We start from the raw sequence: 17,480 nt of genomic DNA on the forward strand, positions 1-17,480 counted from the left end.
GAAGCGGGAGAGAGAGGTACAGGTGAGTGTGGTCCAGGGTGGGCAGCTTCTGGACACAAGTCTGGAGGGCTGGGCCTGCCTGCTACTCCTGACAGAGTGAGTTCAGGCCACTCACAGCCCCTGCCTGACTCAGTGTCCTCCCCAGAAAGACAAAATGGTCATACAACCTTGCTGTGGGCTGAATTGTGTTCCCCTAAAATTCACATGTTGAAATCCTAACCCCTCCAATGTGATAGTATTTGGAGATGGGGCATTTGGGAGGTAACTAGGTTTAGATGAGGTCAGGAGGGTGGGGCCCCCATGATGGGATTAGTGTCCTTAGAAGGACAGACACCCCCCCACCCAGACCTTGCCTCCTTTCTCCCTGCCTTATGAGGACACAGCCAGAAGGGGGCGGTCTACAAGTTAGGACAAGAGCTCTCCCCAGACAGAGCCAGACCATGCTAGCACACTGATCTCGGGCTTCTAGTCTCCAGAGCTGTAAGAAGTAAATGTCTTGTTCAAGCCCCCAGTCTGGGGTATTTTGTTAATGGTGATCCAAGCTGACTGAGACTAACCAAAAGTCCTTCCAGCTTGAAGTTCAATTCTTTAACTTGGGGCCCTAAGAGGTGGGATGGGTAAAGTGGCCAATGATCCGGGACACAGTGTGGCACAACTACTAGCAGTTTCAAATCCACAGACCTGGGTCTGAATCTCAGCTTTGTCACCTGTAACTTGGTGACCTCAAGCAAGCCACCCAACAGTTCCAACATGGCAGGTGGGAATGTGGGTGAATGTGGACCCAAAAGGTCTGGGTTTGAATCCTGGCTCCTCTACCTACCAGCTGTGCAGCCTTGGTCAACACTCATAACCTTTGACTTGGTTTCCTGCTCTGTAAAATGGGGATAATGTTGGTTCTTATTTCACAGAGAGGTTGCTGTGAGGATTAAATGACTTTCTGCATGCTTAGAACAGGGCCGGGGCATGGTGAGCTCTTAGGAATGTTGGAGATTCTTCCTTAGCCCCAGGTTCCCCCTCTCTAAAATGAGGTTGAGAATGCTTACCACGCAAGGCTGCTGAGGTTTTTGGGTTTTGGTCACACCACACAGCTTGTGGGATCTTAGTTCCCGGACCAGGGATTGAACCCAGGTCCACGGCAGTGAAAACCCGTGTCCTAATCACTGGACTACCAGGGAATTCCCCTGGTTGCTGAGGATTCAATGATTTAGTGTGTGTGACGGCATCTGGCATCTTGTAGGTACCCAATAAATTGCTACTATCAGTGCTAATCAATAGAAATTCCCCTGTCAACAGCTCAGTGCCTGGATGACCTTAAAAAAATTCATCCTATATTTTTCTCTGCAGAGGAAGAGAATGTAGTTCCCCCACCCATGCACTCACCCCCCCTCCCCCTCCCCAGGGGCTGGAAAGTCTTGGGCTCAAAGAGACGCTAGCTGTTGACTGAGCCTGGGGCGGGCAGCCTGCCACAGTGGGGCCAGGCAGGACACCTGGACCAGGAGAGCTCCAGCTCCGCTGCGTGTTAGCCGTGGACTTGGGTAGCACTTCCACTGGCCTCAGCTTCCTCATCTGTATAATGGAGCTGATAAGCCCCGCCTCACTCCCTCACAGGCTATGGTGAGGCTTGGCTAAGGTGGGGGATACAAAGAAGTGCCCATTGTCCATGGTCATATAAGAGTGAGGGTGACGAGTTCCCCACCTCCTCACCCCCATTCCTTCACTCCCCCCCACTTCACCCAAAGGCCTTGGGGCCAGAGGTGAATCCCTGAACTAAGTCTCTTTCTGGCCTCCATCTCCACCCTGCCCTGCCCCCCAGGGAAGAGTTCAGGACTCCTTAGGACTCCAGAGCCCTGCATGGACTAGAAGAGTCAAGGAGTCACCCCATTCAACCCCCGTCATTGGAGCAGGTCTCCTGGCCACTGTTCAAGATCACATAGCAAGTGGGACTTTTCTGGGTCAAGGTGATGAGCTGACTGTGCCATCCCTGGGGGTGGAGATGCAGCCTCCCTCCTCCCCAGCAAGCGCCCAACACATCCCTTCCAGCCAAAAGAACTGCCAGGGGTGGGGTGAGAATTGCCCCTCACGCTGATGTGCAGTTTTTCTCTCTGAGCCCACTTGAGGAGGCAGGGATGGGCCAGGTTTAGCATTTTTATCCCTATTTTATTTAGTTATTTATATATTTATTGGCTGCGCTGCCCCGCGGCTTGTGGGATCTTAGTTCCCCAACCAGGGATCGAACCCGGTCCCTCGGCACTGAAAGCGTGGAGTCCTAACCACTGGACTGCCAGGGAATTCCCATGTCCCCATTTTAGAGAGAAGAAAACTGAAGCAGTCACAGAAAAACTTGCACATGAATGTCCATGGCAGCGTTACTCATAACAGCCCCGAAGTGGAAACCACCCAAGGGTCCAACAACAGATAAATGGATAAACAAGATGTGGTTAACCATAAAGGAGAGTATTATTCAGCCATAAGAAGAAATGAAGTACTGATACATGTTACGTTACAGCTGAACCTTGAAACCGTGAACCTTGAAATCATGATGCTATGTGGGAGAAGCCAGTCACAAAAGACCATGGATTACATGATTCCATGCATGTGAAACGTCCAGATTAAGCAGACCCATAGAGACAGGAAGTAGATTAGTGGTTCCAGGCTTTGGGGAGGGGGAAGGAGAATGAGTAGTGACTGCTAATGGGTACAGGGTTTCTTTTGGGGGTGATGAAAATGTCCTAAAATTGACTGCAGTGATGTTGCACAACTGTGTAAATATACTAAAAGCCATTGACTTGTCCGTCTTAAGCGGATGAATTATATGGTGTGGGAATGATATCTAATAAAGCTGTTACCAAAAAGGAAGACAGGCAACAAAGCTACCCAAGATGACACAGCCAGGAAAGCAGGAGATGACGGGCCCTGCATCACAGCCCTGGGTGCCTGCTTCCCTAACTGGGTGAGGGTGGCCGGGGGCAGGGAGAGGAGCTCGGCCTCCCTTTCTGCAGGAAGCAGGGCGGCGCAGCCTGCCCACTGCACAGTTTTCCCAGGCCTGGTATTGTGCTTGGCGGTGACAGCCTGTGCTGGGAGGTCATGGCGGGTGGAGGGGAGGGAAGGAGGTGGGGGAGGGGCAGAGGCAGCCCACAGTGGTTACCAGGGAGATGCAGCTGAGCTGGGCCCTGCTCTGGCCAGCCAGGCCTCCAGACCCAAGACTGAGTGAGCGTGCCTCCCAGGTCTCATGCAAAGCGGGCAGTGGGGAAGGGGAAAGAGGCACCAATTTTCCAGGGTTAGGGTTGAGGGCAGCCCCCCTCCTTCCCTTCCCCCGAATGGGCCAGGCAGCAGAGGGGGAGGAGAAGGGGATGGAGTAACAGCAGCAATTGACATTCATCCCCTGTAGCTCCCAGTCCACAGCCCCACCTACCCATAGGGGCTCCCAGGGAGAAGGTGGGGAGTTGACCTTCGGGCAGGAGCTGGGGCTGGAGGGGCAGACGAATTAGGCCCCACAAGTGCCAAGAGCGCTGCTCTGAGATCTCCCCTCTCTCCTTCCTCTTATGGAAAATGGGGATTACAAGAATCCGTCCTCCGAGAGCTTCAGTGAGAATGACATGGGATGGAATGGGGGAAGCACTGGGTAGGTGCTGGGTGAGAGGGTGCTCCTTCCGGACAAGGTGGCTAAGTTGGGCGTGGAGGGGAGAGGGAGTGGGCAGAAGGAGAGACCCGCCAGCCAAAGCCGCCCCTTATGCTCATCTTCCCTGTTTCCCCAAGGACTCACCCACACACTAGGTCCCTGCGCTGCCCCTCATAGCTTCTCCTTTCATTTAGTTCCTGCAATAGTCCTTTAAGGCTGGTGCTATTATGACCCCATTTTGCAGATGAGGAAACTGAGGCTCAGAGAGGCTGTCACTCACTCAATGCCACACAGCAATTAATGTCTGAGCCAGGACTTGAACCAGGGGAATCCGACTCTGGAGCCTTGGAGTGGGAAGTCAGGAGTCCTGGGTTCAGCCCCTGCATTGCTACTGACTTGCTGTGTGATCTTGGACAGAGTCTTTCCCTCTCTGGTTCCTGCCAGAGCCCTGGACTTGAAGAAACTCTACAGCGCAGGGCAGCCTGGGAGACCAGGGAGAGCGGACCAAGGGGGTGCTGAGCAAGCCTCCAGTTCAGACCCTTTCTCCAGAATATTGCCACAGAAGGGGGCAAGTGAAGACAGGGCTTTTATTGTCTGAATGCTATACACAGTCTTTACAAAAAGTCTTTACAGGACTTCCCTGGTGGCGCAGTGATTAAGAATCAGCCTGCCGACGCAGGGGACACAGGTTTGAGCCCTGGTCTGGGAAGATCCCACATGCCGCGGAGCAACTAAGCCTGTGGACTACAACTACTGAGCCTGCGCTCTAGAGCCTGCAAGCCACAACTACTGAGACTGCGTGCTGCAACTACTGAAGCCCATGCGCCTAGAGCCTGTGCTCTGCAACAAGAGAAGCCACCGCAATGAGAAGCCCGCGCACAGCAACGAAGACTCAACAGATCCAAAAATAAATAATAAAATATTTTTTCTTTAAAAAGTCTTTACAGAAATTATTTTCCATTTTTAAATTTCCCAGTTGCCCTCAAAGGTTGAAATCACAATTGTTTCCATTTTACAAATGAGGAAGCTGAAGCTCAGAGAGGATAAGTGACTTGCCCAAAGTCACACAGCAGGTAAGTGACAGAGGCCAGATTTGTCTGAAAGCAAATGGTGCTTTTCCTGCGAGGATAAATTCTGTTCCTGGTTCAGCCAAGACAAGGCTGAAGTTTTCCCAAAAGAACTTTCCCTGAGAAAGGGGAAATAAACTCCGAGAGCAGAGAAATAGATGTGTCTGTAGAACATGTGCTTCAACTCAAACAGAGCTAAGCCCTAGCTCCTGAGGAATTCGGTGTGCCCATCTGGGGGCATCTCTGGCCTGGAATAATGCCCTTCAGAACTAGCAGTTGGAGGGCAAGAGGACAGCTCAGGACCCAGAGGGCCCAGGACTGAATCCTGGCTCTGCAGTGTCCTAGCTGAGTGACCCTCCCTCTTTGAGCCTCAGTTTCCCCATCTGTCCAATAGGGCAAATCGTAGCACCCTGTCCAGGTTATGAGAGGAGCTGGGAGCTGTGTCAATGGTCCACCTGTGAGTGTTTTGGTTCTGACCCTGCCAGCCAAGATCCTCTTCATTTCCCTGCAAGAAGATCAAACCCCAGCAATTCCACAGACAAAAGGGCCAGGGGAGCTGAAAACAAAACATCAGGGCTGTTCGGAGATAACCCTAGGCAAGGTCGTGATACAGCTTCACAGGGCTGTGAATGGTGACTCAGCCCTGACAGCAGGTGGCCATCAACCTGGTGTTGGGGCTCCTCCAATTATCAGCTCCCCAAAAAAGAACTGGGCAGGAGATGGCCCTCAGAGTCCTCTGTTGACCAAGCGAATCCCTCTCCTGGGCAGATCAGGGAAAGCAAGGTGGCTCAACCACCCAGGGCTGTGTGACCTGGGGCAAGCACCTGCCCTTCTCTGGGCCTCAATTTTCTCCTCAGCTATATGACTCATCATTGGTCCAGATGACTCATGAGGGTCACTCCAACTCTCCTCTGAGGTTGTCAGAAACACACACGTCACTGAATATGATTGCCAGGCTCTGGGACAACAAACAGGAGAGGAGACAGCCCTGCCCTTAGAGGGCCCCATTCCACTGGGGGTAGCAGATAGACAAGTAGAACACAGGGTGGTTAGTCCTGATACGACTAGATCACAGCCACCGGGACTTCCCTGGTGGCACAGTGGTTAAGAATCCGCCTGCCAATGCAGGGGACATGGATTTGATCCCTGGTCTGGGAAGATCCCACATGCCATGGAGCAACTGAGCCCGTGCTCCACAACTACTGAGCCTATGCTCCGGAGCCCATGAGCCACAGCTACTGAGCCCGCGTGCCACAACTACTGAAGCCCATGCTCCTAGAGCCCGTGCTCAGCAACAAGAGAAGCCACCGCAATGAGAAGCCCGTGCACCGCAACGAAGAGTAGACCCTGCTCGCCGCAACTAGAGAAAGCCCGCGCGCAGCAACGAAGACCCAACGCAGCCAAAAATAAATAAATAATTTATAAATTTATTTTATAAAAAAACAAAACAAAACAAAATTCAAGTAGTGAGTTTAAAAAAGAAAAAGATCACAGCCACCATCGATTGATTATTAACCGTGTACCAAGTGGTATGCCAAACCCTTTGCCCTGTTTCCTCATTTACTCCTCACAACACACCTACATGATAATTACTGTTATTAACCCTGTTCTTCAGAGGAGTAAACTGAGGCCCAGAGAGGTGAAGAGTTTTGCTGGGGTCACACAGCCTTCCACACCCTGGAGACGTTTTGGGGGGCGGTGCAGAAAGGCCTCCAGTGGGAGGCGCAGCAGGTCCCTGAAAGCGCCTGCCTCCCCTGGAGAGGGAAGAGAACAGGGCCTGGGGTTCTATTTCTGGCTTTGTGCTGACTCAGACTGTGACCTTGGGTGAGTCACTTGTCAACTACAGCAAGCTTAAAAGCAACTCCCTCAATAAAAACATCCCAGCCCGAGCCCCCATTGTGGAGGAACAGAGAGGGGGAGGAATGAGTATGGTGGCTTGGAAAGGGGAAGGGCAGGGAACACAGGGTGATGGTGGAAGGGCTTTCTGAACTTTGAGGTCTTGCCTGTGATGGGCCAGAGGAGGTGAGGAAACAGCCTCAGAACCACCAGAGAGAAGCTGGCACTTCCCCGGCCCCTCCCCCTCTCCCAGCCTCCCAGACACTCCTTAAAATACATCAGTGCCAAAGCTGCTCTAGCAGCTGGAGGTGACCTAATTAAACCTGGTTCTTTCCCTCTCCCACATCGTGTTTGTGTGTTTGTGTGTTTGTGTGTGTGTGTGTGTGTGTGTGTATTGCAGGGAGGTGGGGGTGCGCTGCCCCGGACAATACTTGAGCTTAATTGAGACCCTTTAACTCTCCTCCTTGTTATGTCCCCAAGCTGCCCTGGGGGGCTGCTATGATTAAGCCCTTTGGGCTTCCTTGGTATTAGTGGGGGTAGGGATGCCAGGATGGACACCACGAGATCCATGCTCACATCCCAGCTCTGCTGGGCTGTGTGACCCTGGGCAAGTTGCTTTCCCATCCTGAGTCCCCCTAGAAAGAGGTACGGCCTGGTCAAAGTCACATTTAGACTGGCCGAGCTTGCATTCAAATCAATATAACCCCAAAGCCCATGAGCTTTCCAGCGTGCCATGCCACTCCTCCTGGTGACCATCATGCCACTGGCTTTGGGGCAGGGGAAGAGCTCCCCGCTCCCATTGCTTTTTGCCTCCCATCTTAATGCTCTGCATGGACAAAGGTCTGAATTGCCCCAAGACCTCTTCCCACCAGGCTCTGGGTCCTGGTTTTGCTGGTTGTTACCAATGGATGTGACCAGCTCAGCTAAGCCCTGAGCTCCCTCTGCTGGTGCCACTCTCAGGGACTTGCCTCTAGACCAGCCTGCAGGTGTCCCCTCCCCACCAGCCAGCTGTGTGGGACCCCCCAGTCCCCCCTAGGGAGGCCCCCTCCAAGGCCAGTGGACTTCTGTGAACATTGCCCATCCATCTCTCTCCAGGCCTGGGAGAAACCTCTGTGGCCAAGATTGTCCCCTGACCTCTCCCAGGCCCCTGTGAGCTGGTTCCTGCTTACACCTGTCTTTGTTTTTTGTTTTTGTTTTTGTTTTTGTTTTTGGAGGAGGGTCAGACAGATCCAGAGGGGTGGGGCAGATATGGGGAAATAGATGTTTTTGGAAAGGACTTAAAAGAAATGGTGGGGGGAGGTGGGGTAGGAGGCTGGGAGGAGGAAATATCCAGAATTTGGAGGACCCAGAGGCCTCTGGGATGGAGTCAGTTTTGGGGAACTGGCTCCCCATCCCCCAGGGGGCTGGAGACAGTCCCTTCCGAGGGAGACGTCTCCACAGGAGCATACCCAGGCGGGCATGATGCCAGGCTCTCAGAGAGGTTGCCCACCCTCCACCCGGGCGCACTTCCTCTTCCCCTCCCCCAGCCCCAGCGGATGCAGCAGTTCACACTCTGTATTTATTATTGTTCTCGCTCCGCGTCTCCCTCCCCTCTGCCTGGGAAGAGTCTGCAGGCTGGCAGATTGGCAGGAACCTGCTGTCTCCCTTCTGGGTGCCAGCATCACCCCTTATCTCCGCCCGGACTCCTTGTGCCAGGGTCAAGCCACTGAGGAACTCGGCACTAAGCAAGGCTGCCCGAGTCCCTGAATCCCACGGCAGGGGACCCAGCAGCCCCTGGCTTATCACCCCTGCCCTCCAGGGGCTGCGTCCTGGCAAGGGTGGAGGTTAGAGCCAGACCAGTGGGCAAGGGAGAGGAGTGGCCTTAGGAGAGGCAAGAGCTCCTGGTGGGGTTGGCTCTGAGGCAAAGGGGAATATAAGAACATGGAGCCACCTCCCCAAGCCAATTAACACCATTATCCCCCATCACATCAGGGAAGAAATAGTCAGGATGAGACAGCTGCTCCAGGTCCAACTGTCTGCCTGCCCCAGATGGTCCCTGCCGACCCCCAACCCAGATTCCAAGGGGAAAGACCTATTTTGCTCCCTGCTGCACTCTCTTTTCAGTGTCTGGTAGGAGACACAGTGATTTCTCCAGTCATTTCTCTCCCCCTGGTTCCCAGACAGGAGGCTGCGGCTTGGCAGGTGTCTGATGCTCTCTGCTTCTTGAGCCAGACACAAGTCCCGGACACACACACACACACACACACACACACACACACACACACCCTCTCACAGGGAGCCACACAGCCTCAGCTTCCCCTGGGGGCCAGGGAGAGGGAGCGCAGGCAGGCGGCGGGATGGCCCGGTGGGCTCATGTGCTCAGCCGCCTGCCCCTCTTCTGTAAACTGAACGGGGCTGAACCAGCCCCAGGGGAGGTGCCCACCTTCCCAGTGCCCCCAAATCACGCCTCCCTCCTTCGCCCCTGCCAGAGCCAGTTTCCAGTGTGCCCTCTGTGTGCCCGCACGGTCTGGCCCCTTACCTCTCCCTGGCAGCTGAGGTCCTGGCACTGCCTCCTGCAGCTGGCTTCAGACTCGGCCTCTCGCGCGCGCTTGGAGCTGATGAGCAGGGGATGGTCTGAAAGATGAGCTGTGTGTATGACTCTGTGTGAGTGTGTGTGTGTGTGTGTGTGTGTGTGTGTGTGTGTGAGCATGCGGCACCTCAGGCCCCTCACTCACTCACACACGCCTTCCTCCTGACGTCAGGAAGAGCTGGAGGGCGGGGCTGGGATGGAAATTTGTACTCCCTGCTTAAAGGGACACAGGGCCCGTCTCCTCTGGCCCCGGCACCACCTCCTGAGTCAGACGCAGGCAGTGCGAGAGAGTTAGCTGCATCTCTCAGGGCCCTAAAGCTTCTTTTTCTGGAAAGTGGCTTTTATTGGCAGGCCAGGGTATAATTTGCCCTGCCAGGTGGGAGCCGTGGCTGAGGAATGCAGAGGAGGAAGAGCTGGGGACAGCCTGCATTCCTGGCAGTGCGGGAGCAAGTGAGGCGGTGAGTGTGTGTGTGTGGGGGGGGGGTGGGCCGCGGGGTTGGGGGTGAGTCTGGGAGAATGGAGGCCACAGCAGGGTCCCAGGGACTCTCAGACCTTCCTCTCCCCGCTGTACCCTCTTGTGTCTCCTGCCCTCCACTGGTCTGTCCCTCACTTGGCTCTGAGATCCTCGTGAGTGAACCCACGTGGGTAGGTCACAGGAACCCATCTCTTCCTCTGTCTGACCCACGGCAGGCCCTTGAGCTATTTCTAGTGAATTGAACTGAAGAGGAGTGAACGTTTGCTTCAGACACACACACACACACAAGCACCACAGCCTGGGAAGCTCTCCAGAGGCCCTGGATGTGAGTCTCAGCCCCAGTGCTTCCAAGCTGGGTGACCTTGGGCAAGTCTCTTACGACTCTGGTCCTCCACACGCTCTGTAAAGTAAGGAAGGAGGCCCTTTCTGAGGCGGCTGTCGGAGGCTCCAGCACAGCCCGTGTACAAGCCCCGGCCTGGCTGCAGGAGGCCCCTACACACTGGTTCCTCTTCCCTCTTCCCGTCCCTTCTCCTCAGACTCGGCCTGGAAAGAACGAAGTCTGTCCCTCACGTATCTTTAGTACTGCTGACGCAGCATGGCGTTTTCAAAAGAAGCCTTATTAAAAAAAATAGGAGTGGGGAGTTTTAAAGGAGACAATTAAGAAAGATATAAATACCTAATAAAAATAGCTAGTAAGAGGCATTGAGGGCACCCCACCTGTCAGGCAACCTGCTTTGCCCTCATTTAAAGCTCAGGACAACCCAGCAATGTATTATCATCATCTGGATTTTGCTGGTGAGGAAAGAGTGGCTCGGGTAGGAGGAGTGACTTGCCTGCATTCCTTACCTGGTTACAGGGGTATTTGAACCAATGTGACCGCTTATCCATGCCCTTCCAGAACGTCCCAGAACAATCAGGTTTCTGATTCTGCAAGAGAGATGGTGATACACGTCAGCTGTTGTTACCTGAGGCCCGGAGTTCTGATTCTATTCCACCCAGTCTGAGGACCCTGCGCAGAGGACCCCATGCCCCCTTTAATTCCTCTTCTTCCTCTCTGCCTCCATCTCTTCTAAAGATAATAATAGTTTCCAAAGTGCCCTCCCAGGCATCATCCCACCTGTTTCTTATAACAACTCTGTGAGGTTTACCTGGGTGAGGAAACAGGTTGCACAGATGGGCCTGGGTCCCAGGCTCTAGACCCATGATTTCCACACTCACCCACTTGTTTTTCTGGAGAAGGGCTGGGGCCAGGGTGGACACCTGTGATTTTCCCTGCCCACCACCCACTGTCCCTTCTGGGGGGAAATGCCTCCCTGCTTTCACCTGGGGACTCCTCTCTCCCCTGTCTTGGTCCACAGGACCCCTGGCCCAGGCCGGGCCAATCAGAACCAGAGTCAGGCCTTGGGCTGGAATGCCAGGCAGGCTCTTCTCCCGTGGCTCCAGAGTTGGTAGAGTTTCGGCCTTGAGCTGTTGGTGGCTGGGTGTTACGAGCCAGCAGAGGGGAGTGGCCAGGGAGGACCTCTCTGAGGTGACGATGTTTAAGCTGAGCCCCAAGTGACAAGAAGTATCTGGCCTTGCCACGATCTAGAGAGAATTGTGGGAAGAGTGGATGGTGTGTTAGAAGGCCCTCAGGCGGGAGTGAGCTTTGGCGTGACAGAGGACTGGGAAGGAGGCTGATGTGGCTGGAAGGGGTGAGGGAAGTGAGAGGTAGGGTATGAGCCTGGAGGGTGGGAGGCAGGGCCTCAAAGGCCAGTTCTGAGGAGGCTGCGGCTTGGTCCGCTGGGGACAAGGCCAAGGCAAGGGCCAAGGGCCTGACCTGTCCCTTCACATCCAGCCTCCAGTGTCTGCGGCCCTCCCCGCCCCGCCAGCTGGCAAACATGTGCTGTGACTGCCAGGCCGCCAGGGAGCCGTGAATGAAGGAGGCTGGGCTGAGGTTTGAAGTAGTGTTATGATTATTCTCGACAAAGACGAGAGGGCACAGCTGTTCATTCAGGAAAAGAGCAGCCCGTGGCACCACCCACCTACCCACCAGCAGCTGAGCTACAAAGAAATCATCTGCTGAAAACCAGGGGCTCCGCCCTGGAGGCTATTTCCGTGGAAACCAAGCATTCAAAAGCTCATCTCCTCGAAAGCCTCCGTCGCCTTGGAGAGACTGTAGAGGTGAGTCAAGGCAGAGCAGCCCTTAGTCTTATTGATTCCAATCGAATTATAATCCCCGTTTTGTTGTTGACTGTCAGCCCACAAGTGGGGGCCAGTTCTGGGCTTATGTGGCCTTGAATCCACATAACCCTTTAAGGTACATACACTCCTAAGGTGTTGGTGCCGGTTGACAGATGCTGAAACTTAGGCACAGAGAGGATAAGAAACTTACCCAGCACCACGCAGCTGGTGATAGAGCTGGAATTAAAACACAGGAATTCTGACTTCATTACATTCTTGTTCTTTCTGCTACACCACGCCACACTGCCTTTGCAATGTCTTCAGTTCCCTGGATGCCCTTCTCCTCCACTGTGAGACTCATCTCCAGCCTCTACTAACGATTTTACCCAGTAAAGCAGAGTGGTCCTTCCCTCCTCTCTGGCTATGCCCCAGTCATCTTCTCTAATTCAACTACTGTCCTTCTGCCAGAGAAGATCTTTTCCTGCAGTTCTGACCACGTCATTTGTTCATTCACTCATACATTTGACAAATATTTACTGACTACTTACTATGTGTCAGATGGTCCAGGCTGGAAGACTGCAATGAATGAGACAGGTATATGCCTTGAGTTTACAAAGCTCCTGTTTCATCTAGGAAGAGACTTAGCACAAAGTGCACAAGCAAATAAATGTATAGTCACAAATTATGAAGACAACAAACAAGCAGGGTGAGACGAAGGAGACTAATAGGGCCAAGTCTACCTGCTGAGACAGAGGGCTGAGAAGGGGCCCGGTAAGCTGAGCCCAAGGCGTGAGAAGGAGCCAGCCTTGTCAAAAAGCAGGGAAGAGGGTTTCCCTGGTGGCGCAGTGGTTGAGAGTCCGCCTGCCGATGCAGGGGACACGGGTTTGTGCCCCGGTCCGGGAGGATCCCACATGCCGCGGAGCGGCTGGGCCCGTGAGCCGTCGCTGAGCCTGCGCATCCGGAGCCTGTGCTCCACAACGGGAGAGGCCACAACAGTGAGAGGCCCGCGTACAGCGCAAAAAAAAAAAAAAAAAAAGCAGGGAAAGGTGTTTCCCAAAGAGAGAACAGCAAGGGAGAACTCCCAGAGGCAGGAAAGGACTCCGCATGTTCAAGGAACTTCAGGTCAGCAGTGTGGCTGGAGCAGAGGCCACATTGTGTAAGGTTTGGGGGACCTGGCAAGAGGTCCGCTCCTCATCTGAGATGAGACAGTGTCGCTGGCAGCCTCGCAGCCTCATCCAGGGTAATGGTCAGGGCAGGCGGGAGGACGGGGGTATGAAAGGCTCTCCTGGCCCTGCCCCTAACCTGGAGCCTACCCTTAGGTTGGTGGGTGAGGGTCTCCTTCTGCTGTAGCAGCTTGGATCCTCTCAAGTCACTAGGAGAAGCTCTCTGTGATGGGGTGAGGGGGTCCCTGGCCCACAGCCGGCCTCCCTTGCACCCTTCCCTGAGGACCTGGGGCTGGAACAGCCAGGCTGACCAGCTGACCTAGGTCTGGGATGGGCCGTGAGCCAGGCCTCTATCAGCCATCTGTTCACAGATGTGCGCTCCTGGACCTTGGGCCTCCAGCCTTCTCAACCCTTAGTGCTCAGCTCCGCTCTCACCTTCTGAGCCAGGCTGTCCCTGACCGCTCTCACCTTCTGAGCCAGGCTGTCCCTGACCGCCTTGGCCAGAGGAGCAGTTCTCACTCACTTGCTATCACATGCATGTGACCTTTCTCAGCAGCAGTGCCTGAGGTGATCTGTATCTGTTTCCCCATTTACTGTTGGTCCCCCTCACTGTAGCACTAGCCCTCATGCACAGCAGCCCTAACAAATATCTATTGACTTTCTGTACTTTGCTTTTGGCTCAAACCAGAACAGAGAGCAATGTCCTGTGATGCTTTGTTTAGGTCCCTTCTAGAATCACCATTCCCGGTGGTCCTCAGCTATGCCTCTGCCTCCATGGAGGGCATTTTTTTAAACATATTTATTATTTTTTTAAAATAAATTTATTTATTTACTTTTGGCTGAGTTGGGTCTTTGTTGCTGCGTGCAAGCTTTCTCTAGTTGCGGCGAGCAGGGGCTACTCTTCGTTGCAGTGTGCAGGCTTCTCGTTGCAGTGGCTTCTCTTGTTGCGGAGCACGGCCTCTAGGTGCGCAGGCTCAGTAGTTGTGGCACGCAGGCTCAGTAGTTGTGGCACACGGGCTCTAGAGCACAGGCTCAGTGTTTGTAGTGCACGGGCTTAGTTGCTCCGCGACATGTGGGATCTTCCCCAAACAGGGCTCGAACCTGTGTCCCCTGTATGGGCAGGCGTATTCTTAACCACTGTGCCACCAGGGAAGCCGAAGGACAAAGTCCTTTTTGAAGATGGAAAGTCGGATAGGATAGCAGCAGGTTTGTGGGGTAGAGACGACCAGGAGCGCCATTTTGGCCCAGGTTAAGCTTGAGTTGCCAAATGGGCACGTGAGCAGGTAGGTTTGTAGACTGTGCAGGGGAGCCCGCCAGTTTAGAGGTGGGTAGAGGAACCTGGGAAGTGGGAAGAGGATCCGGGTGTGTGAAGGAGGAGGGAGTGATCAGCTGGGATAAACGCTGCCCTTGAGGACTGAGAATTACCACTGGATTTGCCAAAGTGGAGGCCATTGTTGACCTTGAAAAAGCAGCTTGGGTTGAGAGGTAAGGCCAAAAACCTCACGGGAGCAGGTTGAAGAGAGGACAAGATGAGAGGATTTGGAAACAGCAAATGCAGATGACTCCTTCAAGGGGTTTTGCTGGTTAAAGGGAGCAGAAAATGGGGCAGTAGCTGGAGGGAAAGGGGGCCGAGAGGGGTTTTTTTTTAAGAAGTGAAAAAAATCTTAATTGCTTTTTAAAATTTGAATTTTATTCAGTTTTTAATTTGAATAGGTAATATGTTCCTATGATCCCAAACATCAAAGATTCTGAAGGGCATTTGAAAAAAAAATTCTCCTTCCTACCCCTGTCACTCTCCCACACCCCTCAGGCATTCAGTTCCTTGCCCTGGAGACAGCCAGCGTAATTAGTCCCAGAGCACACACTCATGCACGCGCGCGCACACACACACAGCATTATTTTTCTTTTTATATGAATAGTAACATCCCATATAAACCGCTCTGTGCCTTGCATTTTTTAACAATATATTCTGAATATCTTTCTATCTCAAGACACAGAGAGCATTTGCATCCTTTCTTATGGCTTTGCATTATTTCCCTCTATGGTACACCGTGTGTATTTTTTCATCCAGTCTTCCACTGATGGACAATCATTTGAGATGGGTTCTATCATTATCTCCATTTTACAGAGAGGCAAGGAGGTGCTGAGAGGTTCACCGGCTCCACCACGGTTGCTAGCTAGTGCGCTGCGGCGTGGGAACTCCATGCCCTTAACCACCACTGCTCTCTCCTCATCCTCCTGGATTAGTTTCCAACCCTATTTCTCCTTCACTCCTACACTCTTAGCAATTATTTTGCTATCCCTTTGTTCATTCAAATTGCACATATTTACAAGCGCTGACCTTGTGCCAGGCACAGGGCTAGGCCCTGAGGATGCAGAGGGACAGGACAGTCCTCTGCTGTCGAGGAGCTTGCAGACTAAGTCTTTGTGTGTTTTTGTAAGCTACCTCAAAGCTTCTGTGGAAGGACACAGAGAATTAATAAAGAAGCCTGGTCCTTGTTTTAACTGAGGAAAGCAATCGTGCCAACAAATCACTGTTGCAATCCTATGAGCTGAATACTATAAAAAAGCCTGGGAACTCTGCAATTCTGTCCTCATCCCCTGAGCCTGGCCCTCCTCCAGTTTCCCATCTCAGTGAAAGGCCTTAGGCGTTGGCTCCTCCCACTTCCGTCCACAGGTCTTCCACCCTATCTCTGAGAGCACCCCCTGAAGACCTCTGGACTCGGTCCAACTTTGCTCTCCATGGCTACCAGCTTGCTTGGGTCTTCTCTTTCAGGGGCCACCCAGTAATTTCCTCCCTGGTGTTCTTGTCTCCACACCAGCCCCTTCCCATCCACTGTCCCTCCAGCTGATGTGTCACTATGTCATTTCCCCGTTCTGACCTAGAAGGTGCTGCCCTTGGGCTAATGTGGTGGCAGCATAGCCCAGTGGTTAGGATGATCATGGGCTCTGGAGCCTCACCAGAGGTGGTGAATCCCACCTCTGCCACTTATTAGCTGTGTGACCTAGAACGACCCACTTAACCCCTCTTTGCTTTCGGTGAGGCAAAATGAGAAGAGATAAATGATAATGAAATAAATTAGATAACAATGGTAATAGCTCCTACCTTATACAGCTGTCGTGAGGATTAAAAGTTAATGGATAGTATAATAATAAGGCCCTTGTGATCTGGACCCTGCCTAGGTCTCCAGTCTCACCAGTTTTCATCTTCCCTATAAATTTTTGGATCCCTGAGAGAGCATCAAATCCTCTGGCCCCGCCCTCCCTCTCCTCCCTGCACCCTCTCCGAGCTGAAGCTGGGCCTGGGAACCAGTTCTTCTTCCCCACTGGATCTCTAACAGCTGTAAAATAGTGTGTTGGATGAATGAATGAGAAAGGTATTACATTTGGGTTCCAATGGATGAGTAGGAGTTTTTCAGGTAAAGAAGTGTTCAAGGTTGGGTTATAAAAAAGGGCTTGCTCCATCCTTCGGGCTGGAAACTCCCAGTGCCAGGAGGACAGAAGGGAGGTGAGGCTGGAGAGGAAGGCTGGGTTTAGTCCAGAATTTCTGCGTGGACAAAAGATATTCATGAAGGGAAGGCTTTTGTGACCGTGTGGGAGGTCAGTTGCAGGAAGGACTTGAGGGCAGGAGCTGGGATGTGTGGTGGCTAAGCTCCAGGGCAGCAATGAAAAGGCTCTCAGGGCAGTGATTATAGTGGTGATAGCTGTGGGAATGGAACGAAGAAGGAAAATTTGAGAGATATTTGAGAGGAAGAAATAATGATCTCCTAAATACTTTTTAAAAATTTAGTTATTTATTTATGGCTGTGTTTGCGTTCTGAAAGGATCACTCTGGCTGCAGCTTAGAGGACGGCCCGAGGCCAGCAAGGAGAATAGTTACCGGCTGGGCGAGAGATGACTGGATTGCACCGAGGTCGCCTAGCAACCTGAGAGCGTTGTCGGAGGGTTGACAGCTGCGCCTGCGGCAGGCAAGGCCCCACCCCACCCCACTCAGGCCCCTCCCCCCGCCCCGCCCCGCGCACGAGCCGGTAGACAGCTCCGCCCCGCGTCGGGGGGCGGGCCGAGGATTCTTATTGGTCGGTCCTCCGGAAGCTACCGGATTCGGAGTCTCGCCTAAAGTCTTGCCGCCGCCAGCTGCGAGTGGGTTCGCGGTGCGTGGCGGTGGCGCTTGGCGAGGGCTGTGTGTGGCTGGCCGCGCACCCCTCCCGCTCGAGCCCGAGACCCTGCGGCTGAGCCTCATTTTCCTCTGTTTGTAGTAGCGGAGCACGCCCCGCACGGGACACCCCTACGGTGCAGCCCCATTTCTGGCCTGGGGGCTGGTCACAGCTATTGGAACGGGACGGAGCGGGCTCAGGGATCCCCACTGCCCCAGGCCCCGGTGCGTGACTGACCCACCCGTTCCCAGAGCCCCCCGCGCAGGCCGGGATGTTCGTCCTGGTGGAGATGGTAGACACCGTGCGGATCCCCCCGTGGCAGTTTGAGAGGAAGCTCAACGACTCCATTGCCGAGGAGTTGAACAAGAAGTTGGCCAACAAGGTACTGGGTCCACGGGGTCGCGGGCAGGCCTTGGCACGGGAGGGCCCAGCACTGC

General features: G+C 53.6%; 3 protein-coding genes across 4 annotated transcripts in view; 2 read left to right on the forward strand and 1 right to left on the reverse strand.

Moving 5' to 3' along the window:
* The window catches only part of PMM1 (phosphomannomutase 1), a 17,119-nt gene extending 12,560 nt beyond the window's left edge, over window positions 1–4,559 (forward strand). The window contains exon 8 of the mRNA XM_060305780.1: window positions 4,253–4,559. Coding sequence (XP_060161763.1) covers window positions 4,253–4,354 — 102 coding nt within the window. The 3' untranslated portion in view covers window positions 4,355–4,559. The remainder of the gene's footprint in view (window positions 1–4,252) is intronic.
* The window catches only part of CSDC2 (cold shock domain containing C2), a 13,530-nt gene extending 4,039 nt beyond the window's left edge, over window positions 1–9,491 (reverse strand). The window contains exon 1 of the mRNA XM_030855818.2: window positions 9,041–9,491. Coding sequence (XP_030711678.2) covers window positions 9,041–9,211 — 171 coding nt within the window. The 5' untranslated portion in view covers window positions 9,212–9,491. The remainder of the gene's footprint in view (window positions 1–9,040) is intronic.
* POLR3H (RNA polymerase III subunit H) overlaps window positions 9,297–17,480 on the forward strand; it is a 22,471-nt gene continuing 14,287 nt past the window's right edge. The window contains exons 1-4 of one of the 2 annotated variants that reach the window (XM_070046424.1): window positions 9,297–9,549; window positions 11,401–11,726; window positions 16,714–16,857; window positions 17,146–17,425. In XM_070046424.1, coding sequence (XP_069902525.1) covers window positions 17,315–17,425 — 111 coding nt within the window. In that variant the 5' untranslated portion in view covers window positions 9,297–9,549; window positions 11,401–11,726; window positions 16,714–16,857; window positions 17,146–17,314. The remainder of the gene's footprint in view (window positions 9,550–11,400; window positions 11,727–16,713; window positions 16,858–17,145; window positions 17,426–17,480) is intronic. The other variant, XM_030855817.2, reaches the window with a different exon arrangement.

The sequence above is a fragment of the Globicephala melas genome, chromosome 10, assembly GCF_963455315.2.
Source record: "Globicephala melas chromosome 10, mGloMel1.2, whole genome shotgun sequence".
Lineage (NCBI taxonomy): Eukaryota > Metazoa > Chordata > Mammalia > Artiodactyla > Delphinidae > Globicephala > Globicephala melas.